Genomic DNA, 14235 nt, shown 5'->3' on the forward strand with positions numbered 1-14235 from the left:
TTCCTCAGGCAGATGCTGGTACCCGAAAAGAGGCAGCCATATGTTCCTTGATAGCGGGGTACCCACTGGGTAAGAGGCAGCTTAATGCAAGGAGCCTGTAGGAGGCTGGAGACTTTGGAGCTCTGCAGAGAAAAGCTAGCCTACTGGTAAAGACCAAGCCAACCCTACACCTAAACCCTGCCCTGCTTTAAGAGGAATGGGAAACTGTAATCCAGTTCTAGACTCCTTCCTCCTCTAGGCTTTTGTTAACTACCTCTTTATGTTCAGTGACTACACAGGATGCCACAAGATCTATCATCTATCTTGACCCTTTCCTCTATAAGCTCCACAGCCCTTCACTGACACAGTGAATCAGCAGATCACTAAAAAGCTTACCATCCCAGTAGTTCAGACACAAGCTGAAGAAGCTGGCTTTAAAAAAAAATTGCCAGAAGCTGGAGAGATGGCCTAGTTCTCAGCACCCAAACGTAGCTCACAACTGTCTGCAACTCCGGTTGAAGAGGACCCAGCGCCCTCTTCTGGCCTCTGCAGGCACTGCATAACTTGGTGCACAGACCTACATATAGGGAGGCAATGCTGGCTAGTCATCTGAAAGGAGAGAACCTCAGTTGGGAAAATGTCTCCACTCTATATTACCTGACTACAGGCAAGCCTCCAGGGCATGCTCTTGATTAAAGATGGATGTGCGAGTGCCCAGCCCACTGTGAGCAGGGCCGTCATAGGCTGATGGTCTTGGTAGAAGAAAATAAACTGAACAAGCCAGCAGGGGCAAGCCAGTAAGCAGCAGTCCCCATGGCTACGGCTTCACTTCCTGCCTCCAGGCCTAAACCCTTACCCCAAGTTGCTTTTGATCGTGGTGTTTTATCATGGTGACAGAAGCCAAGACAGACAAAATGCTCATATACAAAATAAAAAGACATTGGTTTTTTCCCCCCCAAGACAGGGTTTCTCTGTGTAACAGTTCTGGCTGTCTTGAACTCAACTTTGTAGACCAGGCTGGCCTCAAACTCAGAGATGTGCCTGCCTCTGCCTCCTGCATGCTGGGATTAAAGGTGTGTGCCACCACTGCATGGCCGTAGGAAATACATCTTAAAAAATAAGTTTTGGGAGAGGTGATCTAGATTTCCGGGCTACCTTGAAACCTGGCATCACTGGGTCTGCATTCCTGGAGTCATCTGGGCTTGCCTTGTGCCTTCCTGACAGGCAGCAAAGACCCCAAGCAGAAAAGCCAGGCAGCTAACAGGGAGAAGGCTCATGAGCCAAATGGCTGGTGGGAATCTACTATTTAGAGGACAAGCAGGCTGGAATGGCAGGACAGCTCATCTCTGATGGCAGCTGAGGGGTACGAGACCCTCAAACCCCAGCACAGGAAGAAGGATGAAAGCGGGGAGGAAGGGAGTCTTTACCAGCTCTGGGAGGAAAAAAAGAGGCCAGGATCTGTCTTAGTTGGGGTTTCTACTGCTACAAATAAACATCATGGCCAAAACCTAAGTTGGGAAAGAAAGAGTTTATTCTACTTACACGTCCGTATTGCAGTTCATCATTGAGGGAAGTCAGGACAGGAACTCACACAGGGCAGGATCCTGGAGGCAGGAGCTGCTGCAGAAGCCGTGGAGGAGTGCTGCTTATGGCTTGCTTCCCCTGGCTTGCTCAGAGTGCCTTCTTAGAGACCCCAGGACCACCCGCAGTGGGCTGGGCCCTCCCCTACCAATCACTAACTAAGAAAATGCCCTACGGGCTTGCCTGCAGCCCCATCTTAGGGAGGCATGGTGGAGGCGTGTTCTTAATTGATGCTCCCCCTCTCAGATGACTTTAACTTGTGTCAAGTTGACATGAAACTATCCAGTACAAGATCCAAGCTGCTATTCCACCCTCCCATCCCACCCCAAACCACACTGAGAGTTTATCCCTTGCTGCTCCTAAGAACCAGCCCAAACCATAGGGAACAGCTTACTTGTATTTACAACAGTTGGGCAAGAAACAAGCCAATCTCCACTTTCAATTGAACTGGCAAAAAGATATATCCTTATAACCAAACACTAAGCCACTGAACAAGAACGGCATGGGGTGATCACCACAGAGGGGGAAGGGCAGGGAGAGACGTGGTGGAAGCAGCCCGCTCTAATCTTCGGGTTGTAAATTCGTTTTCTCACCCAAGCTCATGGGATCAGGTCATCCAAATGCTCTTCTGTTTCATTCGGAAAGCCCACTCTCAAGCCTGCTCACTTCCTGCACCTGTAGCCATCGCTCGCACCATTCCAAAGGAAGGATCCTCTCACCTGGAAGTACTTGGGGCCACTTCCTACTTAACAGATCTCATGAAGAAATGAAGCAGACCTGCAACGCCCATCTGCTGGCGAGGGGCTCTCAGCTCTTGAAGCTTTCTGGGAGAGCATTAGGTGATGAATTCCACAGGCCAGAAACACCACCTTCAGCTTCACCTTACACACCAGACGACCTTGAAAATCCACCTTTAGGTAGGTAGCTTAATTCCTGACAGCACAAAACCGTTTTTCTGAAAAATGTAACAGAACAGTGGAGTACTGCAACACTTTATTGAGAGTATTGGCTTTGAATTAGTAGCTGAAGTAACAATCGCCATGAAGCCAGGTCAGGTGTACGGCATAATACTCATCTTGATTTACTGACATTACTTAGCAATTTACTGGACAAAGGTCAAACTTTTTTTTTATTAAGCACATTCCACAGTACAAAGCCGTCATGATAATATCTGTACAATTTAACAGTTTCAATAGCTGTTCAGACACATATTTATTTCAAACAGATAATTGGCAAACATAATTAATTACCAGTTAGAATTAGACTACCCCAGTGCTTTAACACATTAATATAGCAGTAATTTACAGTTGCTCAATTACGGTTAGCAAAATAAAGTCCAGAGTACAACTGGGAATTACTACCGTAATCCCAGAAATTGGAATTCCTTGGGTACCCAAGTCCCCTGCTATAATTTAGTAGGCACAATTCAAAGGTCGTGTGCATATTTGAAGGCCATGATCTCCCAAGGATCGACAGGAACTTCTATATTTAACATGCAAAAACAACAGAAAAGTCCAATTGTCCAGAAGTCACTTCCTCCCCTCTCCCTCTCCCCTGGGCATTCCTGTCAAACGGATGGTGAGCTGTGAGGTGGTGTGCTCACACCTCCCCCTTATGGACAGGGGCCTTCTTTCTACATATTTGAGTCCCCACCTCTCAGAGACAAATGGAGAACCATGTGAGGAACGATGTATCAAAACAAACAAGAAAAAAAAAAAAAAAAGAAAGAAAGAAAGAAAAGAAACCAGTATCTAAAAAGCATCACCAACCCAGTAAACAAATCACCAACACACAGAGCCCACAGCCATCACAATGCCAGGACAAGTGGAGCCCAGAGCTTTCTCTCTCCTTGAGTGTGCTTCCATGGGAAGAGGCTCCATTCACAGGGAGGGCTGGTTGGTCCTTTAAAGGGAACTGACATTCCTTGATCTTTGGAAACAATGGTGAGGGGCAAATCAAAACCTAATCTTGAAAGAGGGAAATCATTTCAACCAATGTCCTGTCTGTCTGTGTCTCTCTCACGCCGGGAGCTTTGAGGACTGAAGTGATGAGGGACACGAGAGCTGACGGGGCCTGAGGCTGTGCTCCACATACGAGTGCTTGACCTCAATGTGGGCTCTCAACAGCTGACCTGCTCTGCAGGCTCTAACTCAGCAGCCTCCAACACCTTGCAGAGTGCAGGGAGCCCCAAGCCAGGAGCCCCGTCAAAGGGGGCTGCTTTTCCCCCTGTCTCAGGGTTACTGCCACAGAGAAGGATGCTGGACAGAAAAGCCAAGGATCACCATGATGAAGTGACCCCTGGCTCTCAGGAGGGTACACATGAGGAAAAGAACAGTGACATGGAGACCGCACAGATACCTGTCCACTGCAGAGGCCACAAAACGAGTAACAACGTGTTAGACTCCTGCAGTCCATGGGAAAGCACGGCACACAGACGTGACAAACGAACGAAGGGCTAGTGAATACTGCAGGACAGCTCTAGGGTCACAGCAACCCTGGAGCAGGGTCCCGCCCACCTGCGCTAGTGCGCACTCTGGCACTCTGCAGTAGTGTCTCTGCTGCGGGCCCAGCACGGCAACCTTGAGCTTCATTGTTATGTACATTATATCTACATGCGGGGACAGTATTTTAAATTAGGAGGCAAGCACATGGATAAAGGTGTTACTCTACCAAATACCAAGAAATGATGAGGGAACAGAGAACAGTTAATAAAAGAAAACAGCTATATTACCTGTGGAGAGGCAATATAACTCGCTTATTCTTTAAATTAAAAGAAACTGGTACAGAAAGGAAGTGAAATCCAAAAATACTAAAATAATCCAGAGCTGTCCATTGTCCGACACTTTCCTATGCACGTCAGAATACAGTGGCCTGAAGGTCTAAGGAGAAGCTGCTGCTGCTGCTGCTGCTGCTGCTACTGGAGAGGAAAGCCCTCAACACCCAACATTCACTGAGAATGCAGCGCTGACTTTAGTACCAAACCAAGGTGCAAAGCGATGTAAATTAGAGGCAAGTCTTCTCCGGACGGTCGCTCTGCTTCTGAAGAACAGGCCATGTGTCCTTCACGTGAACATGTGCATCGGAAGCGTTGGGTTCTTCACTGAAGGGAGGGACATGAGCTGCTGCTCTACTTGCAGGTGGTAAGCTGAGCTGTCCTTCTACAAGTAGAGCCGGGGGCGGCGGTGGGAAATGTTGGGGCTTGAAGAGTGGGGCTGCTTTGTGTCTACCCAGCATCTAGAACCAATTCCAGCCCCAGAATTCAGCTGTGAACGAACTCCCTTAGGCATGTGGTAGCCATGTAGCCAGTAGTTCAAGGTCAGGAAACCCTGGAGAAGCAAGAAGAACAGACAGTAATTGGACAGGACATGGGAGGGACACAGAGGGCAGGCTCAAGAAAGAAAGGGAGGAGGCCACGCTCTGAAGACTTCACTCAGTGAATACAGGAGTCTGCCAGGTAGATTTTTCAAGGGACTTATAAAGAATCTTCCAAGAGAAAGTAGCGAGGGAGAAAATGTCTGTTTAGGCAGACACAGTGTTAACACATGGGAGACCAGGAGCAGTAAACATCTGAGTGGCTCTCAGATCCCTGCTGATGGGCTCCCACACACACAGCAGGTGTCATTTGGGATCAGAGCTGTTCCCCCAACCAGCACTACTGGTCAAAGTGAGTTGTCCAAGGCAGCACAGATCTGCCATTGTTGGTAAGATTCTTGATTCTTAAAGGGCTCCACAGGACTTGGTTGACATGTTACAGGCTATGTACGCTTTGTCCTAACTACTCAATTCTGCCACTGAAGCACAGACACAGCCACAGTAAACGTGAACAAATGAGCGTAGCTGTGTGCCAATCAAACTGACTTGATGGAGGTTGGAATTTTAATATATAATTTGTATATGACATGAAGTTTTCTTTATGATATTTTTCAAGTGTTTAAAATATAAGAACTATTTTTGGCCTGGAGTGGCATAAAAAAACAAAGCATACAACAGGTAAATTCAGTGCTTGGCCACAGTGTGTGTTAGCCCTGAACAAGGTGCACTTCTTCAGAGTCATTTATGGGAGTCAGGATCTTGATAAAGAATATCTGAAATGATGGGACTTTGGGTGACTTGGTATTCGGAGTTCTCAATCTTTCCATCCCCACGATGTCTCAATTTTATACATGGGTGTTTTGTACTTTTTAATAAAAAAGAAAATACTAATAAAAAGCTAAAAGACTTAAGTAATGTTTTTAAATTAAGAGAATTTTAAACACAAGTCTTGATATACATATATTCACAGAAGTATGGGTAGGTATTGAGTCTATGAAGTGTGATCTGCACAGAATCCAGTGGCCCCTGGCAAATCTTCAAGTTGAGAATGCTGCTCTTAGTAGTTATGGGTATCTGGGATGTGGGCAAGTGGGCCACCCTTTGTGCTTATAAACTAAGCATATTGGTGAGCATATTCTGTCACCAACAGTGTAATGGCTCTGTAACTAGAGCAAAGGACTTGCTTCCCAAAGCACCTGCCACCCTCACCATGAAGGATAGCTTTCAAGGCTCACAGCACACTTTCAGTGATCACTCCTTTCGAAGATAGCAATGAAGAGTAGACTGTGGTAGTGGGAAGAAAGGGAATCTGGATTGTCCTTGTGTGTGCACTTGAGTCTGTCTGTCTGTCTGTCTGTCTGTCACAGAACCAAGGGATTAGGGAAAAAAAGGTTGATTCCTGCACTCAAAAATCAAAGCTGAAGTTGTCCTGATGCATAATGGCCATGAGCATTTTGGAAATCACTTAGGGAGCAACCGCATCCCTCACCTGTTAATGCTGATAGGAAAGCAAAGGTGTGCAGGGTTCTACCGTGGGACCACCCAGATATCACCTGCTAGGTCCAGAAGAGGCTTGTTCACATCACCAGGGAATTCCCATAAGGAAGGGAAAGCCCACGAGCAAGGCCTTGAAGAGCCCAGGTAGGGCTAGGGATTCAGCACACTCACCAGATTGGGCCAAAGTGCAGACCGCTATCTGGAGATGTAGGTGTAGGTTCTAGAGGGAGAGCGTGTCTCATTCTGGGCACTGGGAGGCACGTTTAAGAAATCCCAAATCAAAATAGTGTCATCGTGAGAACTGCTGATGATCTGAAACTCATCAAACTGCAGCCGAAACACACGTCCAGAGTGTTCCTGCAAAAGAGCAGCTTGGTGAGCAGTGCCGTCCTTATAGCCCCACCCCCAGAGCCAGATCCAACTCCAGTTGAAAAGCCAGCATGTATCCGAGCTTCCTGCATGGCCTCCCAGCCACTCAGCTGTGCCCTTTCTGAGAACAAGCTCTGCTTTGCCTTCTAGATTCTTTTTAAATTATAAACATTATGTCTTACATTATGACAGAAGAAAATGTATCACAGAAGAAAAGCTACGTGGTCACCTCAGAGGCCATCAGAGTTATCCACTCAGGATACTCTGTAAAATCAGAATCAGAAGGGTGAAGTTGCTATAATTTGGGGGGGGGGGGGGGGGGGGGGGGGGGGGGGGGGGGTTGTGGGGGGGGGGGGGGGGGGCAGGGGAGGTGGTTCAAGATAGGGTTTCTCTGTGTACAGCCCTGGCTGGCTTAGAACCTGCTTTTTAGACCAAATGGCCTCAAACTCAGAGAGATCGCCTGCCGCTGCCTCCCAGGTGCTGGGATTAAAGGCCACCCAGACACTATATCTATATCTGTGTATATGTATGTATGTGTGTGTGTGTGTGTGTGTATTATCCATAACTAAGAACATCTATGTTAAACCACAGCAGACATCAACACTCATGGTGAAAGCAAAAGTGGCCCACACCGCAGTTCTGCCTGCCTGGTCTAGTCCATGCAGGAAATAAGAAAATGCAAACACTATTGCTGGAGCTGGAGCGAATGCTCAGTGGTAGTTGGTCTTACAGAGGACCCAGACTCAGTTCCCAGCACCTATATGGGGGCTCACAAGCTCCATAACTCTAGTTCCTGGGATCCAACAGGCACACAAGGTGAATGTACACGCAAGTAAGCAAAACATTCACAACATTTTCACGGACAGCCCATCACTGTTTTCAGATGCCTTCTCAAAAAAATCCAACAGAATCAGTATTAGATATCAATAGCTTTGATAATATTACAAAAGACTGACATATCAAAATAAAGCATTTATTTGGTCTTAAAACAACCAAGCTATTCTGCTATTTGCACTGACATGAATGAGCAATCAGCTAGAGGTCATTAAGTTAGTATCATAGGCCAGGCACAGACAGACAAGAATTCCACAGACCGTGGATTCTCACAGAAATGAGACGAAAAAGAGGGTACCAGAGTGGGGGGATGGGAGACAGCTAGATGGAGCGAGAAAGATGGGTCGAATTCAATGTTCATCAAAGGGTCCAAAGTTTCGGTTAGAGTGCAAGAACCCCTGTTAATCAGCCACTGAATTACTGTGTGACCACAGCAAAAGGCAAAGTGTTGTGTACTTCAGAATTTATGAAGAGTAGCTTTGCTTTTTTTGTTTGTTTTTGTTTTTGCAGGTGGGTGACAGAGTCTTATGTATCCCAAGCTGGCCTCACACTCACTATGTAGCCAATCCTCCTGCCTCTACCTCCCAAGAGCTGAGATTACCGCTCTGAGCTACCACACTTGGTTTAAAAACAGATTTTTAATATTTCTGCCACAAAGAAATTAAAATTGATGGACTCATAAATTAAAATTTAATAGGCCAAAATCTCAGACTATATACTTTAACAATACATAATTATTTATTAATTCAAAATAAACTTTAAAAATTAAAGTGTTCCTATATGGCAAAACAATAATCCATGTAACACAGGGTGATGATAAATTCTACCTTAGCAGTACACAAATGTGCAATTACAAAATGTAACACATGGCCGGGTGGTGGTGAACACCTTTAATCCCAGTACTCGGGAGGCAGAGGCAGGCAGATCCCTGTGAGTCTGATGCCAGCCTGGTCCACAGAGCGAGTTCCAGGACAGGCTCCAAAGATACAGAAAAACCCTGTCTTGAAAAACCAAACCAAACAAAATAACAAAGTAAAATATAAAATGCAACACAGCCGTACACTGAAGACTCCACCACGCTACATGAGGGTGCCAGCCCACCTCCAGAGGACCCTTTATTATACTAATAAAGATGATATATTCCTTGGCCAAAATTACCCATGATTCCCTGAAAGCATGGTACAAGACACAAGCTTACAAACTTTCCTGGGTACCCCATCCATCCCAACAAATTACATACCACCAAGGTACGCAGACACAACGTGCTTGCCGGGGCCCGAGGGTCAAGAGCAGCTTGCAAGTCCCAGACTTTAATCTTCCTACAAGGGAAAAATGAGACTGGGATTAATGCAAAAGTTAACAATGTCTACATCATGGACATCCATGACAAGCCAGCGTGCATCTGAGTCTCCACCAAACCCGTGAGCAACATGCTGATGTTTCTAAGTTCCTGAATTTAGATTCTGAATGCCTGATTTTGGGAAAACCTTCCCAGAGTTCCTGAAACTTTAAAGAGATGTTACTGTTAAAGAGATAAACTGACTGAGGACTTGGGTTCCTAACTAGGTATCTATGTCACCAAATTCATTACTTGGGTAACTGAGTACGAGATTCCTAGAATGCCTTCTTCCAAATGAAATGTTTAGATAACCAAGCTTATATAATGCAGGATTGGGGCTTAAAGGCTCCATTTGTCATTGAGAACAAAAGAGAAAAAGAGGAATTATATTACTGAGTTCAAGCGTGGGAGGATAGTGGTGTTCCTGGTTTATTTATAATTAAGGCGGTTTAATTCCCTGTGTGTACGTGCATGCATGCATAGTCACGTGCACACGAGTGTAGTGAGTGCTCTCCTTCTCCAGGGGTTCCAGGGTTGAACTCAGGTTGCCAGGCTTGTGCAGCAAGCACCCTCAACTACTGAGCCATCTGCCGGCCCTACTCTTTCTATTTCTGGCAATAGTTAGAATAAAAGCTAGAACTCAAGTGCCTGGCTATGGTATGATCGAGGCAAGCTTTACTTCAACTTTCTGGGCCTGGGCATCCTCACCTGACCCACTGGTGTGTCAGATCTTTCTCACACAGAGTCCAGCACGCATAGAGTTCTTTATTAATAGACAACAGTTTTGTTCCTGACAAGGCTACAGTCATGCATGTGCAGGCTAAACACATACCCATCATAGGCGCCGCTGACAATCCTCTTGTTATCAAAACGGATGCATCGGACCAATTCTTCATGCCCCTCTAGGACTCTTAGACAGGCACCACATTCAATATCCCATAGCCTTAAATAAGAAGCAGTCATCTATGAAACAAATTCCCACGTGACTCAAGCCTTCCCAAGACTGTACACCTGTTTCATACAGGTAAGACTTTTCATTCTCCTTGAATTCCATATTCTCATCTTACTCCTGGCTCATATCACATATATATAGCTAAATCGAGTTCTAACATTTGTGCTTTCAGCACTAATTTAGACAGAAGCCTCATTTCTGTTATATTTTATGTAATTTGAAACTTTTAAGAGACTTTTAAAAAAAAATCATCTCAACAAGCTATTTCAATTATGCTAAGTGCCTGGGAATTCCTTTGGTATCTCAGGTGATAAATCCAGAGCCTGGTGGCTTCAGAAGAGCTTTCCTGGACAAGACATAACTTGGGGCAGGAAATGAAGAAAGCATGTCCACCAAGAAAGGACAGGGAGATCACACAGAGGCAGGGTGTGCGGTGTCTTAGAAAACCAAACCACTGGCCACATCAAGCATTTTCCTCTGCATGATACATAGGATATAAACTCATACGTGTTCTAATTCTAGAGAAAGACACCCTTTCAGTTTTGTTTCCTACTGATTGGTTTTTTGTAATAAATAAATAAATAAACAAATAAACCAATATCAATTTCTACGCACCGGATGGTGTTATCTGATGATCCGCTAACAACCAGCCGGTCTCTGTACTGCAAGCAGGCGATACCCCGTTTATGCCCATTCAGAGTGCGAACAAACTCACAAGTGCTCGTGCTCCACACCTGTGGACAGACAGCAGCGCTGTTAGAAGACACCAAATCCTGCCACACGATACCTTCAGAGGAAGCTGAGCAAAGAGATGCATCCTACAATCCTAGTGTTCAGGAGGCTGAGGCAGGAGGATGGCAAGCTTAAAGACAGTGTGACTGCATAGTGGAGGCTGGGGCACACTCCAAGAATGATCCCAAATGACTGGCCATAAACTCTCTCCGTGGCTACAAATGGCTAGGTAGAAAATGGACAGCGCGAGCTTTCCTGGCTGTGGGTAATGAAACTGGGATGAAATGTCTCTAAACGGTGACATTTTCACAAAGACAACATCTAGAAGGCGCAGGTATTTTTGTGGAGGAAAGTCTATGTCAGATTCTGTTTTCACACTAGCTCACACGTCACACGTCATGTACTGACATACAAAATCTTCACCGTCTACATCCTCACCTCACCACTTTCTGGAGTAGCACCATATATTGTGCCACATGACTCCTCATATTCCATACATGATATAAATACTCCCCTCTTGTGAGTCTGCCTGTAACATGCAGATGCTCACGGGCACACTTACTATGTGATGAGCCAGACAAGAGGACACAGTCGCTGGAGTTTCTGAGCTGGTGAGCCAGATGCGTTTGCAGCTCAATGGAATGAGCTGGTATTTCTATGCCCATCCCCTCCAGATGGAGTTAGACCCCAAAGCCCATGCCGTATACAAAAATTTAATTCAAAATAGATCAAAGGTCTAAATGGAAGAGCCGAAATTTATACAACCCTCGGGGAGGAGGAACAAAAGACTAAATCTCTAGTGACAGGCAATGGTTTCTTAGGTATCACAAAAAAAGCACACGCAACACACAAAAAAATAAAATAAACGGATGTCATCAAAATTAAAGTTAATTGTGATTCCAAGGATGGTATCAACAAAGTTAGAGCAAAATCATTTATCTGATTAAAGAGCTCATTTCCAAGGTATTAAAAAAAAATTATAACTCAACCAGAAAAATAAAACCAAATTTTTAAATGGGCTTAAGATTTAAACACATTTATCCAGAGCAGGTACACAGTGGCCAATAAGTAAGACACCACTCACCACCAAAGAGTGCAAGCCAAACTGCAGATACCCCTAATTTTCTAATTAGGTCCAAGTGCTCCTGACTGTCAGGGGCCGCTCTTGTCCTGACTGTGACGTGGTTAAGTTAATGCATACAAAATCTACTGGTTCACCTTCCAGGCACCTAAGTTTTGATGTTATATGGCCCGTGATTTGTGGGACAAATTACCAGAGCACAGAGCACTGCCCAGTACCAGTTTATTTGTTTGCTTGCTTACTTGTTTGTTTGTTTTTCAAGACAGAGTTTCTCCGAGTAAAAGCCCTAGCTGACACTGTCCTGGAAGTAGCTATGTAAAACTAGCTGGCCACGAACTCACAGAGATCCACCTACCTCTGCCTCCCGAGTGCTGGGATTAAAGGCGTGTGCCACTAACACCTGGCTAGAACGTTCTTAAAACCAGCACAAAGCCTTATGCTAGCAGGACTATAACATGGGACAGTCACACTGGAAAACCATTTGGCAGTTTCCTGGGATGTTAATCAATTAAGAGAACTAAAAGCATGTGCATAGAGGAACGGGCAAATGTTCACAGCAACATCATTTATATGGCCAGAAAAGGGAAACAAACAACAGAGCACCAGCACAGAAGGGGAAAACAAAGTGTCGTTTGCTTAGAGTGAAGACACATTTGGCCATCAGAAGCAACAAAGCACTGGTCTGGGTTAAGCCCTGTGTTACATGAGAAAGTCAGATACAAAGGGCCACAGTGTATAGAATTCCATTTACATGAAATGTCTAGAATAGGCAAATTCAGAGACAGAGGGTAGAATGCTGAATGTCAGGAACATGTGGCTGACTCTCCTGCATATTTAGTGTTGTAGGAAAAAGTGTTTACAAACTAGGCTGGGGTAATGTTATACAAAGATGTAAATGTGCTAATAGTACATTTGGAAAAGGCAACTCTAAACCCACAGTCCCCAGTCAACACTGGTCAAACTCAATGGATCACAGAACAAAATGAACAGAGATGTAAGTGGGAAAGAGATCTATGGGGAAATAGAGAATAGGAAAGCGGGAGGCTGGGTGAAAATGGTCGGTATGAACAAGGTGTGAAATTGTTAATGAATCAATTTAATGTGTGTGTGTATACACACACACACACACACACACACACACACACACACACACACACGGAAAGCTAAACTTTAAATAAGTTAACACAGATAAAGGAATCAGAACTGAATTTCCCATACATCTTAGTCTACAACTGCTGGCCACATTTTGCCTTTCATCTGTCCCAGCCCCCAGCTTAGCTTCCTGAAGACAGGGACATGTCTTGTTCATCCTTCTTTCCCTAGCATCTAACCAGGGCCTATCCAATAGCAAGCTCTCGGAAAAGAATAAAGCAAACCTAAGCTCCACAGGACCAATGTGAGCTGTTTGTGAATCAGATGCTCGCCCTAATAAAGTGCTGTGGTGTGAGTGAGGGAAGGACGGAAAGCTCCTACACATACAGCATGCTCAGCTTAGTCTCTGTCTCTTAAAAAGGTGACTAACAGCCAGGCAGTGGTGGTACACACCTTTACTCCCAGCACTAGGGAGGCAGAGGCAGGTGGATCTTTGAGTTCGAGGCCAGCCTGGTCTACAGAGTGAGTTCTGGGACTGTCAAAGGCTCTTACACAGAAAAACCAACAATGTCATTTCATTCAATTGGCAACCAATGACTTTTTTTCTTACGTCCTGTCTGTGGCTCCAGAAGCGTGTGAAATGTAAGGATCTCATCAAAGTACACAAAGATTAGACCCTGCCACCCGGGGGAGCCACCTCTGCCTATTCTCTGCTGTGTACAGATGGGAAGAGTCAGGGCCAACACTGCAAACACACTCACTTTAATGGTCCTGTCTCCAGAGGCAGACACAATGTACTTATCATCAAAGTCTACTACATTGACAGCAGCACGGTGGCCAACCAGGACACGGCGTAAAGTGATATCAGTGGCAGAAGCCATGTCCCATACAGCAATGGAACGGTCCTTGGAACAAGTCACCATCAGTCCATTGCTGAAGCGTAAGTGCAGCACAGCTTCATTGTGATGGATGAGTGTGTTGAGAACTTCACCCGTGTTCACATCCCAGACTCTGGAAGAGAACAGAAAGTTGTGGCACTGAGAGCCGAGGAAAGGTAATGCCTAGGTTCAGTCTCACTCGTAGTGTACCGAGTGCATGCCCCTGTGCCCCAAGTATATTCCGCCAGACTGCTAACAGCAGAACCCCACACCCAGGAGCATAGCATACAGCATGCATATACAGTGTGCAACAGAGCCTGGGCAGTGGCCTCCTTGCTGCTGACAACAGCTAAGATGCCTTTAGCAAGGAGGCTAAATCTGGATAGGCTCAGGTGTATCTCACAACCAGTATGATTAAGTGAGGGATGGCTTCAGGTTTGCACAGTGACAAAGATGGTCCCTCAAGTCAGCAGGCTTTCAGTGACTTTGAGACAAGAGGAGGAGTTTGGCAAACGAGGAGCCTAGGGTAATCCCAAACTAAAGGTTTTCATTGGCCTCTGGCATGTCGAGGAACCTATTGCTTATTATT

The 14235-nt window shown here is 45.5% G+C and overlaps 1 protein-coding gene across 6 annotated transcripts in view; it reads right to left on the minus strand.

The window, feature by feature from the left end:
* Positions 1–2536: 2536 nt before the first annotated feature.
* Fbxw11 (F-box and WD repeat domain containing 11) overlaps positions 2537–14235 on the minus strand; it is a 104594-nt gene continuing 92895 nt past the window's right edge. For all 6 annotated transcript variants that reach the window (XM_050126887.1, XM_050126964.1, XM_050127046.1 and 3 more), the window contains 6 exons: positions 13530–13779; positions 10479–10597; positions 9744–9854; positions 8813–8891; positions 6541–6726; positions 2537–4886 (listed from right to left, as the gene is read on the minus strand). In XM_050126887.1, the coding sequence (XP_049982844.1) occupies positions 6565–6726; positions 8813–8891; positions 9744–9854; positions 10479–10597; positions 13530–13779 (721 nt within the window). In that variant the 3' untranslated portion in view covers positions 2537–4886; positions 6541–6564. The remainder of the gene's footprint in view (positions 4887–6540; positions 6727–8812; positions 8892–9743; positions 9855–10478; positions 10598–13529; positions 13780–14235) is intronic.

The sequence above is a fragment of the Alexandromys fortis genome, unplaced genomic scaffold, assembly GCF_014885135.2.
Source record: "Alexandromys fortis isolate MF-2015 unplaced genomic scaffold, M_Fortis_MF-2015_v1.1 scaffold_29, whole genome shotgun sequence".
Classification (NCBI taxonomy): domain Eukaryota; kingdom Metazoa; phylum Chordata; class Mammalia; order Rodentia; family Cricetidae; genus Alexandromys; species Alexandromys fortis.